The sequence below is a fragment of the Pongo pygmaeus genome, chromosome 3 (assembly GCF_028885625.2).
Source record: "Pongo pygmaeus isolate AG05252 chromosome 3, NHGRI_mPonPyg2-v2.0_pri, whole genome shotgun sequence".
Taxonomy (NCBI): Eukaryota; Metazoa; Chordata; class Mammalia; order Primates; family Hominidae; genus Pongo; species Pongo pygmaeus.
In genome coordinates, this window is record NC_072376.2 from 38311508 (window position 1) to 38338581 (window position 27074).

Here is a 27074-nt window from a genome sequence, read left to right on the forward strand (position 1 = left end):
TGCAAACTCCGACTCCCTGGTTCAAGGGATTCTCCTACTTCAGCTTCCTGAGTAGCTGGGATTACAGGCACGCACCACCACACCCAGCTAATTTTTGTATTTTTAATAGAGACGGGGTTTCACCCTTTCGCCCAGGATGGTCTTGATGTCCTGACCTTGTGATCCGCCTGCCTCAGCCTCCCAAAGTGCTGGGATTACAGGCGTGAGCCACCACACCCGGCCGTATGCATGTATATTTATAAGTATTGAGCATCCCTCTAAGTATTTTAAGTAGATTACTTCATTTAACCCTCAAAACAACCTTATAAGGAAGGTGCAATTAGTTTCCATTTTACAGATAAGGAAGCTGAGGCATTAAAAGATTCAGTAAGTTACCGAAGGTCATAGTAAGTGAGGAGCTGACATTTGACTGTGGGGTTGATGTCGAACTGCGTTTTTAACCACTGTAATAGAAGAGCTACCACCACCATTTATGCAGCACATACTGTGTGCAGTTGTGCAAAGTATTTCACATTTTGTATCTCATTTACTCCACAAAGAATCTCCCTTTAAAAATGAGAAAACTGAGACCCAGAGAGCTTATCTAACTTGCCCAAAGTTGCACAGTTAATATGCATCAAGACAACATTCAACCCGGCAATACCTCCCACACCATGAATCACTTTGGTCCTGGGAAAACTGGGGACTGCTGTATGTAAACGTTATTAATGAGAAGAAAAGATGACAGTTGTGCTGACCTATTTCTTTTTTCAGGTTCAGTCATTTTTAGCATCACTTGATGGAGAGAAGCTGGAACTCTTAAAAAATGACCTAATTTCCATTAAAGACATCTTTGCAGCCAAAGAATTAGAGAATGAAGAAAATCAAGAAGAACAAGGTAAAGGAAAATAAGTTAAATAGCAAGACAAACTGTTGGCATAATCTTTATGAAACTGCTGTTACTGAACACAGCCCTTTGAATTACTTAATCAAGTACTCCTCCTCCATGCTTCCAAAATACACTGTGCATCTGCTCTTGTTACAGGAGCTGGTCACATTGATTTATAACACTCTCTTTCACTGGGCAGGAACTCCTATTGTTCCTCTGGTGTTCGGCACAATCCCTGGCACATCACAGGCATACAATAAATGCAAATGCATATGGTCAGATGAACAAAGACTGCAATGTGCTAAACAGAGCCCTGATGACTAGAGTTTATGCTGCCACTTTTTTTTTTTTTTTTTGAGATGGAGTCTCGCTCTGTTGCCAGGAGTGCAGTGGCGTGATCTCGGCTCACTGCAACCTCCGCCTCCCAGGTTCAAGTGATTCTTCTGCCTCAGTCTCCTGAGTAGCTGGGATACAGGCGCTTGCCACCACACCCAGCTAATTTTTGTATTTTTAGTAGAGACAGGGTTTCACTATGTTGGCCAGGATGGTCTCGATCTCTTGACCTCATGATCCGCCTGCCTTGGCCTCCCAAAGTGCTGGGATTACAGGCATGAGCCACCTTGCCCGGCCTATGCTGCCACTTATAATTTTTATCTGCATGTGTAAGTTATTTAGTGTGATTAATGTTGATGGTGGGCAAATCTTTCCCTGAATTTTTTTGTATATTTTTCTTCATCCTTTTAATTTATAGGTGTAAGAGTTCAGGTATATTTGCAGGTGTCCTATGCTCTACCTAAAAAGTTCAGTTCTGACAAAGGTTGTACCATTTTCTGACAGTGCACCAGGGCATGCTACGTCAGGTTGGCAACCACACTTCCCAATAATCTTCCACCCAGATGATAACTTGACCCCAAGGAGATTAGAACTTATTTTATGAGAAGCAAGGCTTCCTTAAGAGGGGAAAACTTATTCTCAGGGTTGGGCATGGTTAATGATTCCTTTAGATTTGTCCATTTGGGAGCAGAAGACAGTAAAACATTTGCTATGTACATGAAGAGTGATTTATTACTGATGTCATAACCACCGCCCCACAGTTGTTTTGTGTAGGTTACACTGAAAGGTCAGACAACCTCAGAAACAGGTCTGGCTTCTCCTAGGACCTTTGGAAGGGTCCCATTTGAAACATTTTCACCACTTTCTTGCTATATGGCCTTAAACAAGTTATATAACCTTTCTGAAATGCAGTATCTTCACTTGTAAAATGGAGACAATGATATGTGTGTGTGTGTGTGTGTGTGTGTGTGTGTGTGTGTGTGTATAGATATCAGGTTCAAGAGCTGTTGTAAGGGTCATATTAGATAATATATCTAAAAACATATATTACAGTGCCTGGCACACAGAACTGCTCAAAAATGTTAGCTGTTCTTATTACTTAAAGTGCTAACACAGTGCCAGGAAAAAGTAAAGGTGCAATAAAGTATAACTTTCATGTATTATTATGCTCGTTGTTATTACCCGGCATGCAAAGTAATGAGAATGTGCATTCTTAAATCGCTGGCAATGTTTTGTGCCCAGACGTGCTACATTCCTTTAATCAAAGCTCTGACACAAGAGCTCAAATGCTTGAGCCTTGATGTTCCGGGCAAAATTATTCTAAGCATTCAGAAACTGTCATTTAGACACCCTTTCCCTCTTTAGCTCCACACACTGACCTTACATGCCTTCAGCTTAATGAGATTTATGCTCATTGCATCAAAATAAAAGAATCAATTATACTGAAGCATAGAAAGAGGCCGTATCAGAGACAGTTGGGAATCATGTTTTTGAGCATTAGTATGTTCCTCCCAGAGTCACAAAGGATGACAGCCTTGTCTTTGTTTTTCTAATAAAGAAACTGAAACACTAGCTGTCAAAGGTCATGTAGCTTGCCTTGTGGACCCAGGATGAACTAATAGATGCCCCTTTCCCAGATTAGCAATCACCAAAAAGAATCAAACTATTTCTCTTCAAGAGCCATGATGTCTGAGGTACAGCTTGGTCCTATTAAGGGTGTCATTTAGAAAAGACAAAAAGAGAATCCCAGATTCCCCCCAACATCAAGGAGATATTGTTGCCAATGCAATTAAAGAAGTATTGCATCCCCAACTGGTGCTATTCCTTGGAGGGGAAACTGAATTTCAACTTAAATAGAAAATGTTGCTGTAAGTGATGTGTTCTAGTCTTAGTGTAGACCTTCAGTAAATTCAGTTTCTTTAAATACACATTCACATATACACATAGAAAAACCTGAAGTGCTGAACAGCATGCTTTAGCAATGGTAGGTTTGCCTCGCCTTAATTGACAAAACCCTGTTATCTCCCATAATATATCAATTTTCCCAAGAGGGCATCTCCAGATTTTCAAAACACTCTTAATGTTAATTAACTTAATTTAATAAATAAATGTCCTTCAGAAACTTAATGAAGAACTGGGAGAAAAGAATAGACGTTGTCATTAAATCAATCCAATTATCGAGTGTCACAACTCCAGAAAGGTTCGGGGATTACGCAAAAGCTGTCATAAGGAATCTTTGCAGTGGGGGAAATCCAGGAGCAATCCAGCAGAAAATCTAGGAGCAAAATTCTGGAAGAAAACCGAGCATTTTCATCCATTTTTTTCCTTGTGAGCATTACGTTCCTAAAAGCCTCCTAACAACTAAATAATTTATTTGGTACTCTCAGAAAATGTAATAAACTATCATTTTTTAGATGAATTTAATATCAGTCTCCTCTGCATTTAATAATGTTAGCTAATGATTTGCATGTTTGTTTTTCCAGCAGAGTGTAATTTTATCACACTGCCATAGATCCCTTAATGTGATTTACCATGGCTGAGAAGAGATTTTAAAAGGCCATTTTCTATTCTTATTGCTCCAGTGAAGATCTTCTCGGCCATGTGTACAGACCAAGAGTTGTAGTAATAGGTATTGTTTGTTGCAATATTTATTATCATCTGTTTTTATCAACCTCCATTTTTCTCTATGATTTTTTTTTCCAAAATAGTTTCTAAAAGTTGCTGGTGTATGTTTTACAGAATTAATACACCTTTAAAAGCTGGAGCTCTACAAAGGGCTTGTATCTTAATTTAATGTTGATTCCTCCCAAATACTTTTAATCTCTCTATGTTTGTATCAGTGTAGCACATCATTTGTTTACATAAAACTTCGTGTTTACAAAACACTTTCACGTTTGTTGCAGTATTTGGTCCTTATAACAGCTGTAAAGAGGAGATGAGTGGGTTTTATTGTCCTCAATTTTCAGAGGAGGCAGTGGAAGCTGAGGAAGCTCTGTGACTGGCCCCAGGCCACAGAACCACCACATGCAGGAGCTGGGTAGAACCCATGCCTTCCAAGTCCCAGCCCAGAACTCTCTGTGCTCTGCAACACTGCCTCATACAGAGTGAGGGGCAGGCAGTTTGGGAAGGAGACCTTGTCGATGCTGCCCAGGTGTGCCCAGCCCCTCTCACTGTCCCTCCCTGGGGAAGACTAGACCAAGACCTCTGCCCAGCAGAGAGAATCTCAGCTTCTGATGGAATCAATCTAGCTCTCTAGCTCTGTCTGTCTGTCTCTCTCTCCTTTTTTTTTTTTTTTCCCCAGATAGAGTCTCATTCTTTTGGCCAGGCTGGAGTACAGTGGTGCAGTCTCAGCTCACTTCAACCTCCGCCCTCCCGGGTTCAAGTGATTCTCCTGCCTCAGCCTCCCAAGTAGCTGGGATTACAAGCATGTGCCACCACACCTGGCAAATTTTTGTACTTTTAGTAGAGATGGGGTTTCACCATGTTGGCCAGGCTGGTCTCTATCTCCTGACCTCGAGTGATCCAACCATGTCGGCCTCCTAAAGTGCTGGGATTACAGGCGTTAGCCACTGTGCCAGGCCCTCTCTATCTATCTCTGAGACTGTCTCTCTGTCTGTGAGACTGTCTTGCCCTCCAGCTCTCCCTTTGTGTGATTAATGCATTCTCATTCTTGAAGGTTCTGTTCAGGCATCACCTCCTCCAGGAACCCTGCTTCACACCACTCTGAGAACTGGATTATATGCTGCAAAAGCCCCCTTAGAGCACTTACCTCTTTGGGTTAAAATGATTTGCTTGTTGAGGCGTTGTTATGAGCAAAGACAGCCGTCTCTGCCTCCTCCCTGCACGCACCCGCCTCACTCTGCTGCAGCCACGCTGACGCCCTTGCTGCTCCCATGGACGAACCGGGCATACTCCCTCCTGGACTGTACTCTTGCTGCGCTGCTGCTGGAAGCCTCTTCCCCATGACATCTTGTAGCTGGCTCATTGCTCTCCTCCTCTAGCACATTACTCAAATGTCACCTTCTTAGTTAGCTTCCCTCCTGTCTTAGTCCCTTCAGGTTGCTATATCAAAATACCATAGACTATGTGGCTTATAAACAACAGAAATCTATTTCTCACAGTTTTGGAGACTGTAAAGTCGAAGCTCAAAGTGCTGGCAGATTCTGTGTCTAATGAGGGCTCCTGATCTCTGGTTCACAGATGGTGCCTTCTAGCTGTGTCTTTACATGGTAGAAGGGACCAGCTAGCTCCCTGGGGCCTCTTTTATTAGGGCACTAATCCTGTTTATGGGGGGCTCCCCACTTCATGATCTAATCACACCCCCAAAGCCTCACCTCCTATTATCATCACATTGGCATTAGGTTTCAAAATATTAATCTGGAGAGTACAGGGGCATTCAGACCACAGCACCTCCTATTTAAAACTCCTAAACCCCAGCTAGCCCTGTTTATACTTCTCCATAAAACATATCCCTTGACGTTGTTGTTATTTACTTATCTGTTTTGTTTTGCTTTGTTTTTTGAGACAGAGTCTTGCTCTATCACCCAGGCTAGAGTGCAGTGGCACGATCTCAGCTCACTGCAGCCTCTGCCTCCCAGGTTTAGGTGATTCTCCTGCCTCAGCCTCCCGAGTAGCTGGGATTACAGGCGCCCGCCTCCGTGCCTGGCTAATTTTTGTATTTTTAGTAGAGACGGGGTTTCACCATCTTGGCCAGGCTGGTCTCAAACTCCTGACCTCATGATCCACCCACCTCGGCCTCCCAAAATGCTGGGATTATAGGCGTGAGCCACCGTGCCCGGACTACTTATCTGTTTTCATTATTGATCTGTTTCCCTCATGAGAATATATGAGTTATAGGTAATAATAAGTGGATCTAAGCCAAATGTTTTGAATAAATACCTACAAGCTACACCAGGCTATCTTCATGGGCTGCAGATCAACCATTTTGTCCATAAAACGGAAAATAGCATCTCCAGACAAGGGCTGGATGCAGTGTTTCTCACATGGCTTAGTCCCCTCTTCAAGGCTCTGCCTTCCCCCACTGGCATAAACCACAGTATTTTCTTCTTAGAGAGTTCTGAGATCATGTAGTCAGGTGAGATAAATGATGCTTTTATTCTCCCCCACACTGGTAATAAATCCATGTGGAATCCATTCTTTGGCACCTTTCAGAACTGTTAAAAATGGCATGGCCTTGGAGATACTTTAAAAGAGAAAAATAAGATTGTAACCTTTAACAATCTCTTTATTGCCCACAATGATCCTAATTTTTTTATTTTATGATATATGATATTTTAATATGTATACTATCTGTTATGTATATTAATATATCATATTATTATATATTAGGCAATATATTAATAAATTATTCTGCAAATATTCATTTTGGCACCTATGATATGTGAGGTAGTGTGTTAGATGCTCTAGGATTCAAGAGTGAGCAGAAGAAATACTGTCTCTGTCCCTCAGTAGCTTCCAGGGTGAAAAGAAGACAGATCATTAAGAAATATTGTAGGACCAGCCAGGCATCCTAGGGAACCTTGGGAAATTTCTCCAGAGAGATGGTTGAGACTAATTTGGTTTATTCAGCACTGTGGCTCTGTGGACATAAAAGGGCACCCGGGTATCATTAGGGTTGCAATGCTAAGCATAACAATATCAAAGTCATAAATATGATGTTGTCCCAGGTCCCTTAGGCCTGAGAAGGGTCATGCCTTTGTTCATCCCAGTCTTTCTTTCAGCAAATAGCTGCTGACCACCTATAGCTGTGAACAAGACAAGTGAGGTCCCTCCCTGACCTCTTGTTGCCTTTGGGTTGGCTTGGGAGTGTCCCTGCTGGAGCTGCCAAACAGCAAGACTTCAGCGGCCCTGCACCCGGATGCATCTGCTGCCTCACTGCCATGCTCATGAATGGAAGACATTCATCTTTGCCCGGCGGCTGGCGGGCAGGCTGCTGCAACCTCCATTTAGTCTACCCCAACTGCAGGCTGTAATGTTGGGGGAGCTGCCACATCCTGAAGGATGAAAAATAAATCATGCTTCTTCTGTCGTGTTCTATTTCTAGGCTTAGAAGAAAAGGGAGAAGAATTTGCTCGCATGCTTACAGAGCTTCTCTTTGAATTACATGTGGCGGCCACACCTGACAAACTCAATAAGGTCAGCACTGTCTGATTTATAGTTTCTGGTTTAAAAAAAAAAAAAAGTGCAGGGGAGAGTCTCTGTTGTAAAGTTCCAGAGATGCACCTGAAATGGAAAACCCCCAAATCTTATATGGCATAGTGCCAGAAGAGGAGTTCGAGGTCAGTAATTAAGATTTAAGGAGGGGCTGGGCACAGTGGCTCACGCCTGTAATCCCAGCACTTTGGGAGGCTGAGGCACGTGGATCACCTGAGGTCAGGAGTTTGAGACCAGCGTGGCCAACATGGTGAAACCCCGTCTCTACTAAAATACAAAAATTAGCTGAGTGTGGCGGCGCATGCCTGTAATCCCAGCTACTTGGGAGACTGAGGCAAGAGAATTGCTTGAACCCAGGAGGCCAAGGTTGCAGTGAGCTGAGATTGTGCCACAGCACTCCAGCCTAGGTGACAGAGTGAGACTCTGTCTCAAATTTAAAAAAAAGGAAAAAAACGAAAAGATTTGAGGAGGTAACCTAATGGAATGTGGTGGTGGAGAACATGCTAGACTGTGTTATGAGATCTGCATTTTAGTTGTAATTTTACTAGTAATTACCTTGTGACCTTGAATAAGTCACTTAGCTTTTCATGGCAAAATAGAATGTTATGTCGGAGCAGTAGTTATCATCAGGTTAGGGCAGGGAAAAAGGGTGCGGAATCACCAAGAGGCTTTTTTCAAATTTCACCCCCGCCCGCCTTCTAAAGAAACATGCCAGAATTAGGTAGAGAGAGGCACGTCAGCCAGGTAAACCCCACAGTTCCTCCCACCTGGAGCACAGGGGCTTCATCATGTCTAAGACCATTCCAGCTTTAGCAATCTGGGTTCCTCTAATAATACCACAGTGTGTTTTGCAAGTTAGCACAAGGTCTTGCTGTGAAGTTTCTGTAGAGGCCGTGATCATTAATTACTTAAAACTGCGTGATGTTTTTCCATTCTCTCTCTCTCTCTTTCTTTCTTTCTTCTTTTTAGCAAGCAGTAGTTTACATAGGTACTCACTTATCCAGCTGGGTGAGGAAAAGGGCAGAATGAGGAGGTGAGATGAGTAATTTCTTTATCTCTGATAGGGGTCACTGATTCTGGCAGGTCAGTGACTTGAACACAGTGGGAAATTGCCTCATTCATCTCCGTGCAGCACCTGCCACCGCTCAGAGGTGGTGGCTCTGAGATTCCACTGGCTTATTTGCTTAGGGTTAAATCTTTGTCTGTAATAGAGGACACAATGGGGACAGTTTCGTTGGGTTTTCTCTCCCGAGATCTTCTTGCTGTTAACTTACCATTCAACACTCTGATATTTTTAACTTTGGCGTGTAAGATTTAAGGTGGGAAGTAAGTTTAGTGTAAGCTCCAAAACAACTTTTACTTAAGCAAACAGCTTAAACTGTAATGATAAAATTGGAGTGAGTCTGCCCCTTCATTCTAAATTCAGGGAATAACAGGCAGGGGAGGAGGTTTCTGATTGTTTAATTTAGCCATGATTTTGCAGGGCACAGAGTGCGTAAACTGCACTCATGTGAAATTAAACTAGACACAGAGCAGCACCAGACCTTTCCAGCAGCGCTTCTCTTCTCCCCCTTGAGGGTGGAAGACCTGTCATGAATCAGGAAACGCAGAGCCCTTCTTCACCTTCCCAGCATGATACATTATTAGGTTCATGAAACATGAAGAGCTTCCTGAGATATATCAGATGAGGACATTTGCTGTAGCCGCGGCCCCATGGCTCAATTTCTCACATGTATTTTTTAAAATACTATTATTCTTTTATAAATGGTGATGAAAAGTGAAAAATATACTATAGATTTCTCAGTGTGACTGTCATTTTTATTCTTATCTGAATATCATTTTTAAATGCTTTTTAAAGAGTCCTCAGGCCTGCATTGTTCTTTCCATACCTTCTGTTCTGTCCCTCTTTTCTACTTTATATTTACCAGAAAGCAACAACAAGGTTATCTTTTTAGGGGGTTGAAAAATTGCCCCGTCATCCCCCAAACATACAGAGATCCATTCTTGAAGGCTTAGAGACACTTGATTCTAGTCTTGGGGTTGGAATGGCTTAGTTTCCATATTTGCACCATAAAAGGATTGTTTGGTTGGGGACCTCTGTAGGCCATGAAGAGAGCTCATGACTGGGTGGAAGAGGATCAAACTGTGGTGTCAGTAGATGTGGCAAAAGTGTCCGAAGAAGAAACAAAGAAGGAAGAAAAGGAAGAGAAATCTCAAGACCCTCAAGAAGACAAAAAGGAGGAAAAGAGAACTAAGACCATAGAGGTATATTTATGCTAGATTGTCTACTTACAAGGTAATAAGAGTGTGTTCATTTTATTAGCAGCTTAATTTTAATTGAGGAGAGGCCATTTCTTTTTCATTTGTTTCATATTATAGAAATATAAGTAGGAATGCAATAAACACTGAAATTTCTCTATGCCAAGATAATTCATTGTTTAACACAGATTTTGTCACTTTTCTCCATAGCTTTACAATTATAGTTTAAAGGGACAAAAATCTTTAGGAACATAGTTGATTTACCTTTATAGTAGAATTTCATCTTATATGCAAATGTGTTACTATAAAATGTCTTTATGCCCCATAACTAATGAGGTAATTGAAGCCTTTAAAAAAATTCACTGCCATAGCTTTTATTCTGTAATTTAATAAATTTATGTGTGCATAATTTATATCCTGCCTATGTTCAATAAAGGAATTTGTAGTAACTTCATCTCACACTGACTTTTAATTTTAAAGAAAGTAACTTTTTGGCCGGGCACGGTGACTCGTGCCTGTAATCCCAGCACTTTGGGAGGCCAAGGCAGGTGGATCACCTGAGGTCAGGAGTTTGAGACCAGCCTGGCCAACATGGTGAAACCCCGTCTCTACTAAAAATACAAAATAATAATAATAATAATAATAATAATTAGCAGGGCGTGGTGGCGTGTGCCTGTACTCTCAGCTACTTGGGAGGCTGAGGTGTGAGAATTGCTTAAACCCGGGAGGTGGAGGTTGCAGTGATTAGATCACTGTAAGGAAAAATATCCATTGAGCTCTGTTCATTCAGCCGGCCTTCCACACACCTTCTTTAGCACCTGCCTGTTTTGTACCCAGCATTGCTGTAAGCACTGGGGATGCAGCTGTGAACAGACTTGCCACATCCCTGGGGGCCTTACAGCCCTTCCTGACAACATTACACTTAAAGTCTTAGATATGCTCGTAATCGTCAGGTTAACTATTTCGTGTTATATTTGGGGTATTTTTGAGAGAATTATATCACCTCTAATGTCACAGCATTTTTTTAAAAAAGCATCTGCTCAGTAAAAAATTTCTTGCTTGTGTTTATTCATTTCAGGAAGTATACATGTTGTCCATTGAGAGTCTGGCAGAGGTAACAGCACGCTGTATTGAGCAGCTTCATAAAGTAGCAGAATTAATTCTTCATGGACAAGAAGAGGAAAAACCAGCTCAGGACCAAGCAAAAGTTCTAATAAAGTAAATAAATGTTACTTTAAATTCTTACTTTCCCAGTTTTATATATAGGTACCATTCTGATACACACATACACACCCACACCCTCTAAGCCACTAAAAGATTCAGATTACTTTTTGTTTGTTTTTGTTTTTTGTTTTGTTGAGATGGAATCTTGCTCTGTCACCCAGACTGGAGTGCAATGGCATGATCATGACTCACTGCAGCCCCAAACTCCTGGGCTCACCTGACCCCTCCCGCCTCAGTCTCCCCAGGAGTTGGGACCACAGGTGCATGCCACCACATCCAGCTAATTTTTTAATTAATTGCAGAGACCAGGCCTGGCTGTGTTGCCCAGGCTGGTCTCAAACTCCTGAGCTCAAGCAATCCTCCTGCCTCAGCCTCCTAAATTGCTATGATTACAGGCATGAGCTACCATACCTGGCCAAAGATTCAAATTTCAAGTCAACCAATTCTATTGTTCTATGGTCATCTTAAGAAATAAGGATTTTTTTCTTTTTTTTTTGGAGACAGAGTCTCGCTCTGTCACCAGGTTGGAGTACAGTGCTACAATCTCAACTCACTGCAACCTCTGCCTCCCAGTTTCAAGCGATTCTCCTGCCTCAGCCTCTCGAGTAGCTGGGATTACAGGCACGCACCACCACATCCAGCTAATTTTTGTATTTTTAGTAGAGACGGGTTTTCACCATGTTGGCCAGGATGGTCTCCATCTCTTGACTTTGTGATCTGCCCGCCTTGGCCTCCCAAAGTGCTAGGATTACAGTCGTGAGCCACCACGCCCAGCCAGAAATAAGGATTTCTTTAACAAATGCATTATGTTAGCAAGAAGAAGACTTAACTAGCCATTCTAGGAATTATTTATGAAGAGATTTAAGGGAAAACACACTAAATCATTGCATGAGGCATGGAAGTGCTTATTTAATAGATCAAAGTCTTAGAAGTAAAACCTTTTGAGGGTAATTACATTTTCAACATATATATGAATAGAGAAAGGACACTTTAATGTAACTTCTAGCTAGATTCACAGAATAAGCAAATACACTCCACTGCTCCTGGGGACTTATACCAGGTCTCCATGTTCTGAACTCCGGTGATGATGGTCACTAATATTAACCAGTTCCCTGTGGGTTGTATGTGTGCACATATGTGTTGTCCTATATCATGTTCTTCAATAAACAATAGCTATTATCATTAGTTTATTAAATAAAATTAAAATATATATGTAACATATATGAATATGCAATCTAGTGAATATACACGAAAATAGTTGATATGGAGCATTCATGAAAATAGTTGATATGGAACTGAAAAATAAGCCTTTAACTTTTATACACATGACTGTATACTGTGATGTGGAAAATTAACATAGGCCTAAGTACCCTCATGTTATTAGACAGACACAGGAGCCAAAATAGAACCCCTGAAAATATCCAGGGATGGACACACACAGGTCTCAGCACACCCAGTTTGCTAGCCAACTAGTCTTTGCTTATTACTGCTTTGCCATTTTTGGTTGGGGAGTAAGTTTTTAGTGGAAAGATCTTCCAAAAAGTCAGCATTAGTGTCTTTGTACTGGCGGCATTTTTCCTCACTTGTAAAGATCTGTCATCTAGTCTGGATTTCCATATCTAAGAATATAAAAATCAAAGTTATTATGAGAACCACAGAATCCCCACCTTAATATTCCTAGAAAGAATATGCACTTGCCTAAACATTTAGAAGGAAGAGGAAAGGACAAAGTCAGGGAAGTTGAAAATGCTGAGGGCAATCTGTAGGTACTGGTTTATCTTTGCAGTACTAATTGGAAAGAAAAGGGCCAAAGTTCAGAAGCCCCTAGGTATGGAAAATGACCTTACTCTTTGCTCCTTTCTGATTCCCAGCCCTGATTGTCCTGACCTTACCAAGCTGCACCCAGTCCCTGCCTTGTCTGTACAATAAGTGCGTCCCCACCCACCTGCCCAACAACATAGACTGAATGGCTCTGGGATATCTCCTGGCTTTACTCTTGACCCTTTCTGCAGACAAGTTTTGGATGGATGGGTGGGTGGGTGGATGGATGGATGGATGGATGGATGGGTGGATATAGCTCATAAAACCTGTATATATTAGATAAGGCCTCTTTTATCAAAGCAAAACTTACCTCTACCGACTTCACTAGATATTTTAACATATAAGATTCTTAAGTTGGGGTTATCGTTTTTCCCATAGCATTTTAATCACTATTCATGAGTGCTGTATGCACTAACTGATGGAAAAATATCAGACATTACCTACATTATTAGATAATCAGATTGTTTTCAGTTTTTGTCATCATCCATAGTGTTAGGATAAATGTTGTTTTCATTAAATATTTGTGTGTATCTTGCATTATTTTCTTGGGATAAAGTTCTAGAAGTGGAATGCCTAGCATAAACTCGGAATTTTGATGTCAGTATTAAAAACATATTCTACATATTCTACAGGATCTTTATTTTGAAGCATATAATAAGAACATGATCAAACTATCCAGAGACACCTGAGCTTGAATCCCTCCTCTCCTGCATGTCCTAAAAAGGTTACCTAATTTTCTTACTTTTTTTTTTTTTTTTTGAGATGGAGTTTTGCTCTTGTTGCCCAGGCTGGAGTGCAAATGGCGTGATCTCGGCTCACTGCAACCTCCACCTCCTGGCTTCAAGTGATTTTCCTGCCTCAGCCTCCCAAGTAGCTGAGATTACAGGCACATGCCACCATGCCCAGATAATTTTTTGGTATTTTTGGTAGAGACAGGGTTTCACTATGCTGGTCAGACTGGTCTTGAACTCCTGACCTCCGGTGATCTACCCACCTCGGCCTCCCAAAGTGCTGAGATTACAGACGTGAGCCACTGTGCCACCTAACTTTCTTAAATGTCCAATTTTCCATCTATATAAAATGGAAATAATAATATAACCCATAAGGTCACTCTGAGGATTAAATATGATTAGGCACACAAAAGTGCTTAACATAGTGCCTCAGTGAATGTTCATGATTATTTTGAAATGACCAAAAAGCTGGAAACCAGCCATCTGGCCAGAGTGTATACCTCTACACATGTGGAGCTCAAGCCTGGTATTTTCCTGCACATGGTTTTGATTCTAAAAGAGGTCAAGTGAGTTGGATGATTATTCTTTAATTAAGCATGGAAAGAAAACCAGGATTAGATTAAACTGTGATTGCGAATCATGGAAGATGATTAAGAAAAACCGTCTGACTGCACATTTCTGTAGAGCATCTTCAGGCGTGTGTGGCATTCTTTTAAACATCATACTGAATTAGTATCAGAAATGGTCATGACAGTTAAATTATTTTACCTTATTGAAAACATCCAAGCCTTTTTTTTTTTCTTCTTTCAGATTAACTACTGCAATGTGCAATGAAGTGGCCTCCTTATCAAAGAAGTTTACGAATTCTTTAACCACTGTTGGGGTAAGATTACAGTCTTGATTTTTTTTCACCTTTTTTAAGGGAAGTATGTCTGTGAGGGGCTGTGAGGAAATGTGGAGATGCAGCGCCTTCTTTAGTAGCTCCATAAAACTGAATCTATGCCATGATGTAAGCTAAAGTCAGGCCAAGAGCAACTTCTCTAAGGACAGGCAGCTTAGGACTCTCCCGACTGGGTTCTAGCCTTGAATCTGCCATTTCAGTCTTACAAGATGTTGGGTGAGTGAGTTTTCAAACTTCTGTGGGCCTCATTTTCTTTGGGGTTTTTTTTGTTTGTTTGTTTTTTGGTTTTTGGTTTTTTGTTTTTTTTTTTTTGAGACAGAGTTTTGCTCTGGTGCCCAGGCTGGCATGCAGTGACACGATCTCCGCTCACTGCAAGTTCCGCCTCCCGGGCTCACGCCATTCTCCTGCCTCAGCCTCCCAAGTAGCTGGGACTACAGGTGCCTGCCACCACACCCAGCTAATTTTTTTGTATTTTTAGTAGAGACGGGGTTTCACCGTGTTAGCCAGGATGGTCTCGATCTCCTGACCTTGTGATCCGCCCGCCTCGGCCCAGCAAAGTGCTGGGATTACAGGCATGGGCCACCATGCCCGGCCTGTTTGTTTTTTTTTTAAAGAAGTGTCAGATGAAAGTTCCTTCTATTACTTAATATCTGTGATACATGTAATTCAGAATCTCTGTTAAAATTATTAATTTTGAATATTCTCATTCACTGTTGCCCTCAGAGCCTACTTTATAAGCCATGCAAGATAAGAGTTTTCTTCTTCTTTTTCTTTTTTTTTTTTTGAGACTGAGTCTTGCCCTGTCGCCCAGCCTGGAGTGCAGTGGCACAATCTCGGCTCACCGCAGTCTCCACCTCCTGTGTTGAAGCGATTCTCCTGCCTCAGCCTACAAAATAGCTGGGATTACAGGCACACGCCACCACGCCCAGCTAATTTTTGTATTTTTAGTAGAGACGGGGTTCACCATGTAGGCCAGGCTGGACTTAAACTCCTGACCTAGTGATCCACCGGCCTCGGCCTCCCAAACTGCTGATTACAGGCATAAGCCACCGCGCCCGGCAGAGATAAGAGTTTTCTTTGCTTCATTGTCGCACTTGACTTTAACCAAAAGAAAAAAATGTTACTGATTGGCTCAAGTGCTTCTATTCTCAGGGTAACAAGTCTGAAAGGCTCAGCATTCACTTGGAGGTGTGGCCTCTGGTTATTTTCTTTGGAAATCAGTCATGTTATATAGCTTCACCTCAGTGGGCCCAGAGAAAAGTGGAAAATATTGCCTTTCACCTTCCTGTTTTTTCCCTTTAAAACCCTGGATTCAAAGTCTAATGATGTTCTCCATGAGAAACAGCAGGTTTACTTCCTATTCTAATCAGGTTGTTTTCTTGGTTTCAAGTATATTAGTTTCCTAGGGCTGCTCTAACAAAGTACCATAAACTGGGTTATTTTCTCGTGGTTCTGGAGGCTAGACATCTGAAAGCAAGATGGTATCAGGGTCTTGATCTCTCCAAAGCCTCTAGGATTCTTCCTTGCTTCTTCCATCTTCTGGTAGCCCCAGGTGTTCCTTGGCTTGTGGCTGCAAAACTCCAGTCTCTCTCTGTGTCTTGACATGGCTGCTTTCTCCCTGTGCCTCCACATCACCTTCCCTCCATGTGTGTCTGTGTCCAGATTTCCCTCTGCTTATAAGGACACCAGGCCTATTGGGTTACAGCATGACCAATATGACCTCATCCTAACTTATCACACCAGCAACAACCCTATCTCCAAATAAGGTCACAGTCTGACGTGCTGGGGGTTAGGACTTCAATATGTCTTTTTGCAGGGGACACAATTCAAACCATCAGGAAGCAACAGAAACACATTCTAAAAAATTTAGACAGAAAGGAGGCTTTATGAAAGGCAGTGGGGGAAATGAACCGCTGTGGGGACCCAGCACCAGAGCTCATGCACACTCTTTTTTTTGATTTTTGAAACTGTGTCTCGCTCTGTCGCCCAGGCTGGAGTGCAGTGGAGCGATCTCAGCTCACTGCAGCGTCCGCCTCCCAAGTTCAAGCAATTCTCATGCCTCAGCCTCCTGAGTAGCTGGGATTACAGGCATGGGCCACCACTCCCAGCTAATTTTTTTGTATTTTTAGTACAGACACGGTTTCACCATGTTGGCCAGGCTGGTCTCAAACTCCTGACCTCAGGTGCTCCACCTGCCTCGGCCTCCCAAAGTGCTGGGATTACAGGTGTGAGCCACCGTGCCCGACCTACACATACTTTCTCTAATGTGCTGCTATTAATGTGACTCAAGTGACAGCAGTTCCTAACCCTGTGTCTTTCCATTCAAATTCCTGGTTCCTGGGTAAAAAGTTTTGAATAGCTCACCAGCACGGGTCACATGTCCTTCTTGGCTTCACTCAGCAGCAACTGGGGACAGTGTCTCATTGTGCAGACCTGCAGACCTACCTGACTTCTGGGGCATGCCCCCTCCTCTTCCTCAGGCCAAGGGCATTTCCCAAAAGATGAGAAATAACCATGGACCTGGCTATCACCCAAAAAGACACCTGTCCCCCACCCTTGTGTCAGTGACTCTGTGAATAAGGGGTGAGCTACGCACCGCCTATTCATTCTCCTGTCAAGAAATCTGACCTGCTTCTCCTATTTTGTAAAACGGCACCTTTTATGTTTGTCTAATTTCAGGCCTTCAGCAATAGAGCTTCACTGTATACAAGCAGAATGACAAGGGAGGTGAAAGCTCATTGATATGATAGGCTGGAAAAATGCATTTGCACCCTCAGTGTGGTCCAAGTTACCTGATGTCCATGGACTTTGATATAAACACTAGGCTTGCAGAGAGGTGTGAGGTCTTAATCAAGATGGAATAGCCTTGGTGATGCCGGTTCCTAAGGCTCTATTGCACCCTCTTGTCACCCTTTTCACAGTTTACTAGTTGAGGAAACTGAGGCCCGGAGGGGTGAATTGATTCACTCAAGCCTCTTGGTAGATCTCCTAATTCCCAGTTTGTTATCCACCAGATACATCAGATAGATACCAACTCTTTGGTTCTCTGTGTTTGTTTAGGCTTGAGAGTGTGAATGTCTGTGTGCATGTTTGTGTGTATTATATTTTGCATAATATGTGTTAAATATTAATTTACCTACTAGTATTCATGGTATTGCTTTCCATTCCTTCTGCATATTGTATCCCAGCACAGTGCTTCTCAAACTTAAGGTGCACATGGATCAATTGGAGATGTTGTTAAAATGAAGATTCTTATTCAGTAGGTCTGGGATGAGGCTGAGATTCTGTATTTCTAGTAAGCAGTCAGGTGATGACAATGTTCCTGATCCATGGCCCATATTTTATGTAGCAAGGCTGTAGCAGATGGCTGTGCACTTGAACTTTTCTATATATTTATATGTACACACACACGTACAAGTGTTTGCATGAACAAAATCGGGACCACACGGGTTATCATTATGGGGAAGAAAAACCTGAATCTAAAATAGAATTTAGAAAGACTTTATCTCACCACAACAATACCTCTGATCTTGTGCTGTGATGAGTCATTTACATCAAGTCAGTGTTTCTGTTCTCCAAAGCAGCCATTATTCATAACTTGAAGTTAATGAGTGTGTATTGCTCTCTAGACTCTATTTAAATTGCTTGCACACCTCATTGATTCTGAAAACCAATGTCATCTTATTGCCCTCATTTGATTATATTTTAGAGGTTTATTGATAATCAAATAAACATGAAAGCAAATACCATAATGGATTTTCTGGTTACTTACTAAAATGACTGGGTTTTTAAAGAGGTTTCTCCCAAGGCTCCATCATGATTTCCCCAGGAAGACATTACTTCACCCTCAGTAGAGTAACGTCAATGAAAGTGGGCTGCTCTGGGAAGATATATTTAATTTATGTATCTTTGTTTACTCTGAACTCTTCCAGGTACTGTAAGAGAAGCTGACTTATTAAGATTGCCTCCTCTCTCTCTCCAATCCCTTTAATGGTTTATGGTCTAAGAGTAGATTGAACTCTTAGATAGAGAAGACTATTGATTGATAGACGGATAGCATAAGCAAAGATAATGATACCAACTCTGCCTTTCACTTTCATTTTTTGTTGTTGTTGTTGTTAGACGGAGTCTCACTCTCTCACCCAGGTTGGAGTGCAATGGTGTGATCTCGGCTCACTGCAACCACTACCTCCTGGGTTCAAGCAATTCTCCTGCCTCAGCCTCCTGAGTAGCTGGGATTACAGGCACTTACCACCATGCCCAGCTAATTTTTTTGTATTTTTAGTAGAGACAGGGTTTCGCCATGTTGGCCAGGCTGGTCTCAAACACCTGACCTCAGGTGATCCACCCACCTCGGCCTCTCAAAGTGCTTGGACTGCAGGCTTGAGCCACAACACCTGGCCTGCCTTTCATTTTTTGAGCCCCTGCTTTATACCAGGCACTGTACTCTGTGCTTTATATATATTTGCATTTTTCAAATGTGGATCTGCAGACCTGTTTTCAAGTTATATTTAAGAACGTCTTAATTTTGCTGCTCTTCTAGAAGGTGGCCTATAACCAAGTTCCTATGTTTGCATTTAAAAGAAGAAGAAGAAAAAAAAAGCAGTAGACCAGGGCTTAGACTAGGTTAGGTGAGTGAGGGACTTAACTCACCTGCAAAATGGAAGGGGGCCCAAAAAGGAAACAGAAAAAAACCTCAGGAATCTAGATAGATATTTTAGTGAAATATATTTTAAAATAAAAGTGCCAAAATATTATGATCATCAAAATATCAAAATTTTAAGTAAAGACAGCATCCACTGTGCCTACACAACTCAACCTCCCTCCCTTCACTCTTATCCCAGACCTGTTATAAAATTTACATAGTGAAAAAGGTCTCAGTTTCAATTTCTAGCTATGTGACCTTAAACAAGTTACTCAACCTTTCTGATCCCTATTCTCTCCTCTTTAAATTGGGGTTATCATGATAACTGCCTACCTCCTAGGATTTCTGTTGCAATTAAATGAGACTAAAAAGGTGCAGGAGGTATGAAGCCTGGTCTGTAGGAAGCATTCTGCTTCCCTTCCTCTTCCTCTGCAAGAGATCCCTCAACAAAGCCAGTGTATTACATTTTACGTGGCAAGCCTTGTAGTATGAGCACCTAATCTGTCAATTTCATACTTCTGATTCCACAGAGCAACAAGAAGGCCGAGGTCCTTAACCCCATGATCAGTAGTGTATTGTTAGAGGTAAGTGGCCTCTGGAGAGAAAGTGCTTCTGAACCAAAGTAAATGTTAGAACTACTTTTTTTTTTTTTTTTTTTTTTTTTTTTTTTTTTGCCTTTCTCCCCCACGGCAAATGTTATTGCAATTCTGGATCTCATCATCAAGTCTTTTTTGAGTAAATTTGTGTAGCTCAACCAGCTGTAAACCCTCTGATGAAGCAACAATACCTAATTTTCAAGAATTCCTGATTATAAAAAGAAATGCTAAGCTTGCACGTTATTTCTGTCACTGTTTTCTCCAGCAGAAGCAGATTTCTGCTGCCAAATTTGACACTAGATTTAACACTATGATTATTGGCTGCAGTGAGGGGTTCTTGCTCATCGGTGATTTTCATAAAAATGGGCACTTCCTTCGATTTAGAATATCCTTTGGTTTAGCTGGGTCTAATCTCCAAGCTGGCAACAATGACAAGGAGAATGTTTAGCCTATGCCCAGTCAGTGACAAGGGGCACCATCCTCTGTGACTTCTCACTCTGTGGCCTGCCCACTCACTAGGACTTTGCAGCATCAGTTGTGTTGATATAAAGCTGCCCCAACCAACACTGCTGTGTCTTTGCCAGAAACAGTAGCCTAAGAGAGAAGAGAAGAGGTCCAGGAAGAATTCTCATTCTTGAATCATAGGCACTGTATTCTACCTGTAGAGAAAAGGTGGAAGATTGGTAGAGGAAAATCTTCTGTTAGGGGCTAAACTATAAGTAACAGCCACAGGGCACCCAGCTGAAGGCACAAGGTGTTAACAAGCTAAGTTTGAACATGGGCAATGCATATATCATAGGATTTTGCTTTCTGAAGTGGCTGTCCATTGCAAAATTTGGAAATTACAAAAGTTCAGGAGGGCTACTGTATTAGTCCGATTTCACGCTGCTGATAAATACATACCCGAGACTGGGCAATTTACAAAAGAAAGAAATTTAATGGACTCACAATTCCACATGGCTGGGGAGGCCTCACAGTCATGGCGGTAGGTGAAAGGCACGTCTCACATGGCTGCAGACAAGAGAAGAGAGCTTGTGCAGAGAAACTCCCCTTTATAAAACCATCAGATCTCATGAGACTTACTCACTATCACGAGAATAGCATGGGAAAGACCTGCCCCCATGATTCAATTACCTCCCATCAGGTCCCTCCCACAACATGTGGAAATTGTGGGACTTAAAATTCAAGATGAGATTTGGGTGGTGACACAGCCAAACCATATCAGCTGCCTTCAGCTACCTATATATTTATATCCTTGTTTTGGGGACTTGTGCCTTACTGTTAAGGAAAACGACAAAGGTACAGAAATAACTAAGTGATGGCACTGAATATTATTGTTTAGGATGCGGCCACACAGTGGGATGGCATCAGCCAGAAGGAATAGGAGCTGTAGGGGCAGGTCTTGGAGGGACAGACATAGCTAAGAGAAAACCCTGGCAGTCAGAGGCAGAACGTGGCACAAGAAAAATCTCTCCCCTGGCCACCCAAAAGGCATAAAATTAACTTACCGTGTCAGGTATGAGAAATATGAGGTCAAATGTTTTTTCCATTTCCCCAATAGATGTTTTCACATGTTTTAGTTACCCTAACCTTTAAATGGCCTCTCCATCCAATACTGTGTGTTAGTGCACCACAAAACAGGAATAATAATGTCAGCTATCCCAACCAAACATAAAGTACCATGCATAGGAGGATAACAGTGTTCAAGTTTGCCATGAATAACTGCCCAATAGTATCTCCAGTTAGCTTTATGTTGACCATTCTTGCTTATCTATCTATAGGGTAGGACAAACTGAGCTCCTTCATACAGTGTTTTTGTGTTATTTCAGGGCAGTAGGGTTGATCTGGGAAAGAGATAGATAAGACAGGACATACCCTGGGCCAAGAAAGTACACACACTGATGGATCTTAAAAGTCCATAGAAGTGGCTCACGCCTGTAATCCCAGCACTTTGGGAGGCTGAGGTGGGCGGATACGAGGTCAGGAGATCAAGACCATCCTGGCCAACATGGTGAAACCCTGTCTCTACTAAAATACAAACAAATTACCTGGGCATGGTGGTGCATGCCTGTAGTCCCAGCTACTCGAGAGACTGAAGCAGGGGAATCGCTTGAACCTGGGAGGCGGAAGTTGCAGTGAGCCAAGATCGTGCCTCTGCACTCCAGCCTGGTGACAGAGCAAGACTCCTTCTCAAAAAAAAAATCCATGAAAATGATTTGCCTCATTTTGAGTGAATTATTCTCTCTGTTAGTATAGATAATTGAGAGCTGGACATGCCCCATCCAAAAGCATGTGTTTACACTTGCTTTAAGCACCAATATTGCAAGATAAATACAATCCAATATCGGGGGGTGGGTTGAAGAGTGGGAACATTATCCAGTTGGAAGCATTGTCAAGGTTGAACTATGAAAATAACCCTTCAACCTCATTTTTCTCCCCTCGCAGGGCTGCAACAGCACGACGTACATACAGGATGCTTTCCAGCTGCTGCTGCCTGTTCTGCAGGTCTCACATATCCAGACCAGTTGTTTGAAAGTACAGCCGTGACCTGGCCAGACTCCATCTAGTTAAAGGAAACAGCTGGCCGCCTTGCCTCAATATGTACCATTTAAGGGGATGTTCTCTGTGCACCTGGCCGCAGACATCCATTTGAGGACACTACAAGCAATTTTGCACAGACAATATTGAGAATGCAAATTTAGAGAGAGTTATCATTTCTCTCAATGTGTATAATTGTTTTTACAAACAATTGTGTTTTCTTTATGTTAATTTAAACTTACACGGCTTATATTGAAAATTTCCTTTCACCTGAAATTTATTTACAAATATTCGTGTTCATTTTCCTGGTTAAGCATGCTATATTTAGAAATTCATGGGCAGACCTTAGACTTTTTTTTAATCCTTTAAGTTTCAACCTTTAAATGTTCCATTCTTATAGTATTACTTTAAATCAATTCTAAAACTGAACTTTGTTTTGTTACATAAATGTCGCAGGCAAAAATAACACTACTTATAGATTTTACCTATTATGGTAAAAAAAGGAACATATTGTCATTCTTTTTTTTTTTTTTTTTTTGAGACAGAGTCTCACTCTGTCGCCGGGCTGGAGTGTGTTGGCGCAATCTCGGCTCACTGCAACTTCCGCCTCCTGGGTTCAAGCAATTCTCCTGCCTCAGCCTCCTGAGTAGCAGGGACTACAGGCGTGTGCCACCACGCCCAGCCACTTTTTTTTTGTATTTTTCGTAGAGACGGGGTTTCACCATGTTGGCCAGGATGGTCTCGATCTCCTGACCTCGTGATCCGCCCGCCTCGGCCTCCCAAAGTGCTAGGATTACAGGCTTGAGCCACAGCGCCCAGCCGGTCATTCATTCTTGCAACAAGCATTTACTGAGCACCTACTGTGTACTCACAGTAAAGAAACATGATCTTATCCCAGTAGAGGTAGATATTCTGAAAGAGAATAATCCTTAAACTGCTTAAAACAGGGGTCCCCACCCCCAGGCCACAGACCAGTACCAGTCCATGGCACTGGTTAGGAACCAGGCCACACAGCAGGGGGTGAGCGGTGGGTGAGTGAGCACAGCTTCATCTGTATTTACAGCTGCTCCCCATAGCTTGCATTACTGCCTAAGCTCTGCCTCCTGTCAGGTCAGCAGCAGCGTTAGAGTCTCGTGGGAGCGCGAAGCCTGTTGTGAAAACTGCACATGTGAGGGATCTAGGTTGTGCACTCCTTATGAGAATCTAATGCCTGATGAATCTAATGCCTCATGATCTGAGGTTGAATAGTTTCGTGCCAAAACCATCCCCCACCCCCATCCTGCTACCCCGAGTCCGTGTAAAAATTGTCTTCCATGAAACCAGTCCCTGGCACCAGAAAGGTTGGGGACCACTGGCTTAAAATACCAATAAATTTTTGAACCTTAAAAACTTTGAAGAACAAGGTAAATTGATGTTTTATTTAATGTCCTACCCTTTAATTTGTTGCATTTTCCTATACTCTTTACACTATTTTATCCCAAACTATATATATGAGATGAAAATATACATGAAAAGGGATACTGAAGAATACTTAGTTTAAAATTAATTTCTTATGATCACGAGCACATGATGGCATAATTACAAAGCTTGGAAGTATTCAAATAGAAAATCAAAGGTGTTTCAATACAGTAGAATCCCAGGACTGCATTTTAAAATCGCTTCACAGGTCACACTGGCTGGTGGCAAATATCATCATCGTTGCTAAAGGACAGAAAATACTGACGTGTGTTTTAAGTAACTGGTGTACTGATCCATGGGAGGCTGCACGGAAGACCCTGCAGCCAGGAGGGGTATTGTCAGTGGCTGCTTCTCCTGAGCTCTACGACTTCATTGCAGCTGCATGTTCTATACAATACACCTGCTTCACAGCGCCGTGGACGTCCCTACAGGCACTGTCATGTGAAGCCTTGCCTAGTAGTTCTCTCCAGGGCAAACGAAGCTCACAGTTTTGCAAGGTGGAAACCTCTTATTCACATTTGCTTTGATTCCCCGATGGAGTAGACTGCCTTTGTTCCATACAGGCAAAGTAGGGATATTTTAATATCATCCTGCTTCTTAGTAGCATTTCATTTGTCTATGTACTGTATTTCATTTGTATGTCTACTGAAACATCCAAATAGAAAACATAAGAACACTTTATGTACAACCTGGAAAAAAAATCACCTGAGAAATCAATTAAAGATTTTTCCCCTTTTCTGATTGCCAGAAATGTTTTTGTTATTAAGTCTAGAGAATGATTAACTGATGAAAATGTTGCATTTACCTCATCATCAATTTTAGACTTTTTATGTGTAGAGCAGAGGAAATGATTTAGATTTACAATTTTTTCACAGCAGTTTTTTGTTGTTTTTTGTTGTTGTTGTTTTGTTTTTTGCATCAGATGGGTTTAGATGTTAAGTGGAAATGTAAAAGAGAAACAAGTGGCAGGGCTCAGTGGCTCACACCTGTAATCCCAGCACTTTGGGAGGCTGAGGTGCGTGGATTACCTGAGGTCAGGAGTTCAAGACCAGCCTGGCCGACATGGTAAAACCCCGTCTCCGCTAAAAATACAAAAAAATTAGCTGGATGTGGTGGCTCGCACCTGTAGTCCCAGCTACTCGGGAGGCTGAGGCAGGAGAATCGTTTGAGCCTGGGCAGCAGAGGTTGCAGTGAGCCAAGATGCACCACTGCACTCCAGTCTGGGCGGCAGAGGGAGATGCCATCTCAATTTAAAAAATAAAAAGAGAGAAAAAAAGAGAAACAAGTATTTTTCAAGGAACTAGAATCCCAGACTTAGACTTTAAGCCTAACTGCACCTGTGTAGTGCATGCATAGAAAAACTTTAATGATAAAATGAAACATAAATGTTTAAAAGAATAAGAGATAATTATTCAAAAAGAAGTGGTTGGTGTCATTGGCATAGCACTTATCTTCTAATGCTGGAATGCCTAAGGTAAAGACAGGCTGAGAGATGATTCCCTGGGCCTACTTCCATAGTCTGTGAATTACATTATTTAAGAGAGAATAATCACTTAAAATAGATCCACCCTCCAGGATTTCTTACAATACTGTTTTTCACCATCACTTTTAAATAATTGCTTCTTTGCTTTGCTTTAAAATCTGGCAAAGCGCAGGATCCACATCTGTGCAAATGTCAGTCAGTTACTAAATGAATGATTTAACAGGCTTACCTTGGAAGTTTTTTATTCCTTCAATAATCCTTTACATAAATTGCGTTCATTTCATTCTATGCAATTACCCTGAACAAGCGTGCCAGTTTTTTCTTAACATCAAGTGCAAAATAAGTTCTAGTCTAAATAATGAATGTAGGCCTGTGCCTGTGCATTATTAAATAAGAAGCATCAAAAGCGGATCTCAAAATCAAAGTAAAATGAGTTCAAGAAAAACTGCTTCCAGGTATTGATACAGACAGATCGAAAGGGCAAGATTGAGTCCCAAATCTTAAAGCATAGGCCTTAGCTTAAATATTATACCCCACCGAGAAGAGAAGGCTCTGTTTCCTCTGAGTGTCACCCTGGGCTGCACATCAAGCTCATAGCTAAATGAGCAGTGTGATGAGCTGAGGCCCTGGCAGGGGTGAGCGAGGTTGTGCTACAGCCTCAGCAATACCAGCTAAGGAACTATGGACTTCAGATGAGGGCTCAAAGGGGTTGAAGGAAGTTCCAGCCTTGGGCAGGCTAAAGGAAAGTGCTGAATACAAGGTAGAGGCCTGAATAGGGAAATAAGAGAGTTCCTTTGTGGTTTGTAGAAATTAGCTTCCCCAAGGTGCTCAAATACCTGGGAAGTCACCTTCTGCACAGGCGGGCCATGCTGTTTTCATGTTAGAAATAAAGGCAGACAGATTCCAATCACAGCCATCCTGGAGGTCCAGGATATAACATCTCAGGGAAGCAATTTAGAAAAAATTTGAAATGAACATTTAATTTCTCATCTTTCCTAAAAACGTGTGTGTGTGTGTGTGTGTGTGTGTTGAACAGATGGGGTTGATCATAATACATGACTTCATAAGATTTAATTTTTTATAAAAGCAATTATTTTTCAGGGTCAAGCTAGTTTTTTCTATAATGTAAAAACTGCCCTTTGATCTTCCTCCTAAGTAAGCGTGCCCTACATTTTGATACGTAGATCCAGGCTTCAACTTGGTGCCTTAAATTACTATGTTTGCAAAGGCTCATCAGAAGAGATCATACTGAAAATCCATTTTAGAACTTCAGTTTCGCTCTGGTTTTGTAGTTGATTAGAATTCATAACACCATAGGAGTGTATTCAGACCAGCCATTCTTCCCATAAAAGAAAAAAAGGATATAGTTAACCATGTGTTGTATTTTTCTAGATTATCTCATCACTTATGCAAGTTTATGTTCATTTTCTGTATGTCCATCTGTGCTGGATGGTGCACTAGAATATCTACTATTATCCAATTCTGAGGAAAGATATTCTATTTTTTTTCTTTCTTTCTTTCTTTCTTTTTCTTTCTTCTCTTTCTTTCTTCTTTTTCTCATTTTTTTTTTCTTTGGAGACACACTGTCACTCTGTCCCCCAGGCTGGAGTGTAGTAGTGCAATCTCGGCTTGCTGCAACCTCCGCCTCCCAGGTTCAAGCAATTCTGCCTCAGCCTCCTGAGTAGCTGTGATTACAGGTGCACATCACCACACCTGGCTAATTTTTGTATTTGTTTAGTAGAGACGGGGTTTCACCATGTTGGCCAGGCTGGTCTCGAACTCCTGAGCTCATGTGATCCGCCCACTTCAGCCTCCCAAAGTGCTGGGATTACAGGCGTGAGCCACCGCACCTGGCCTATTTTTTTTTCTTAGACTCTGAAAATAATCTGAATTATTCTTCCCTTTGAACATTTTACCTTTTACAAATGATTAAATTATTACACCCCAAACAGTAGGAAATGTATTAATGGTATTTCTGCTATTTCTGGTGTCTGGGGTCATCATAGACTGGGAATAGAAGCTGATTATGGAGGGTCAGAATTT

General features: G+C 41.8%; 1 protein-coding gene across 11 annotated transcripts in view; it reads left to right on the forward strand.

Moving 5' to 3' along the window:
- The window catches only part of FAM114A1 (family with sequence similarity 114 member A1), a 76023-nt gene extending 51724 nt beyond the window's left edge, over nt 1-24299 (forward strand). For 8 of the 11 annotated variants that reach the window (XM_054485872.2, XM_063664471.1, XM_054485874.2 and 5 more), the window contains 7 exons: nt 754-877; nt 7266-7357; nt 9479-9640; nt 10713-10852; nt 14221-14293; nt 19487-19540; nt 21998-24299. In XM_054485872.2, the coding sequence (XP_054341847.1) occupies nt 754-877; nt 7266-7357; nt 9479-9640; nt 10713-10852; nt 14221-14293; nt 19487-19540; nt 21998-22099 (747 nt within the window). In that variant the 3' untranslated portion in view covers nt 22100-24299. The remainder of the gene's footprint in view (nt 1-753; nt 878-7265; nt 7358-9478; nt 9641-10712; nt 10853-14220; nt 14294-19486; nt 19541-21997) is intronic. The other 3 variants (XM_054485873.2, XM_063664472.1, XM_063664469.1) reach the window with 1 other exon arrangement.
- The last annotated feature ends 2775 nt before the right edge of the window (nt 24300-27074 follow it).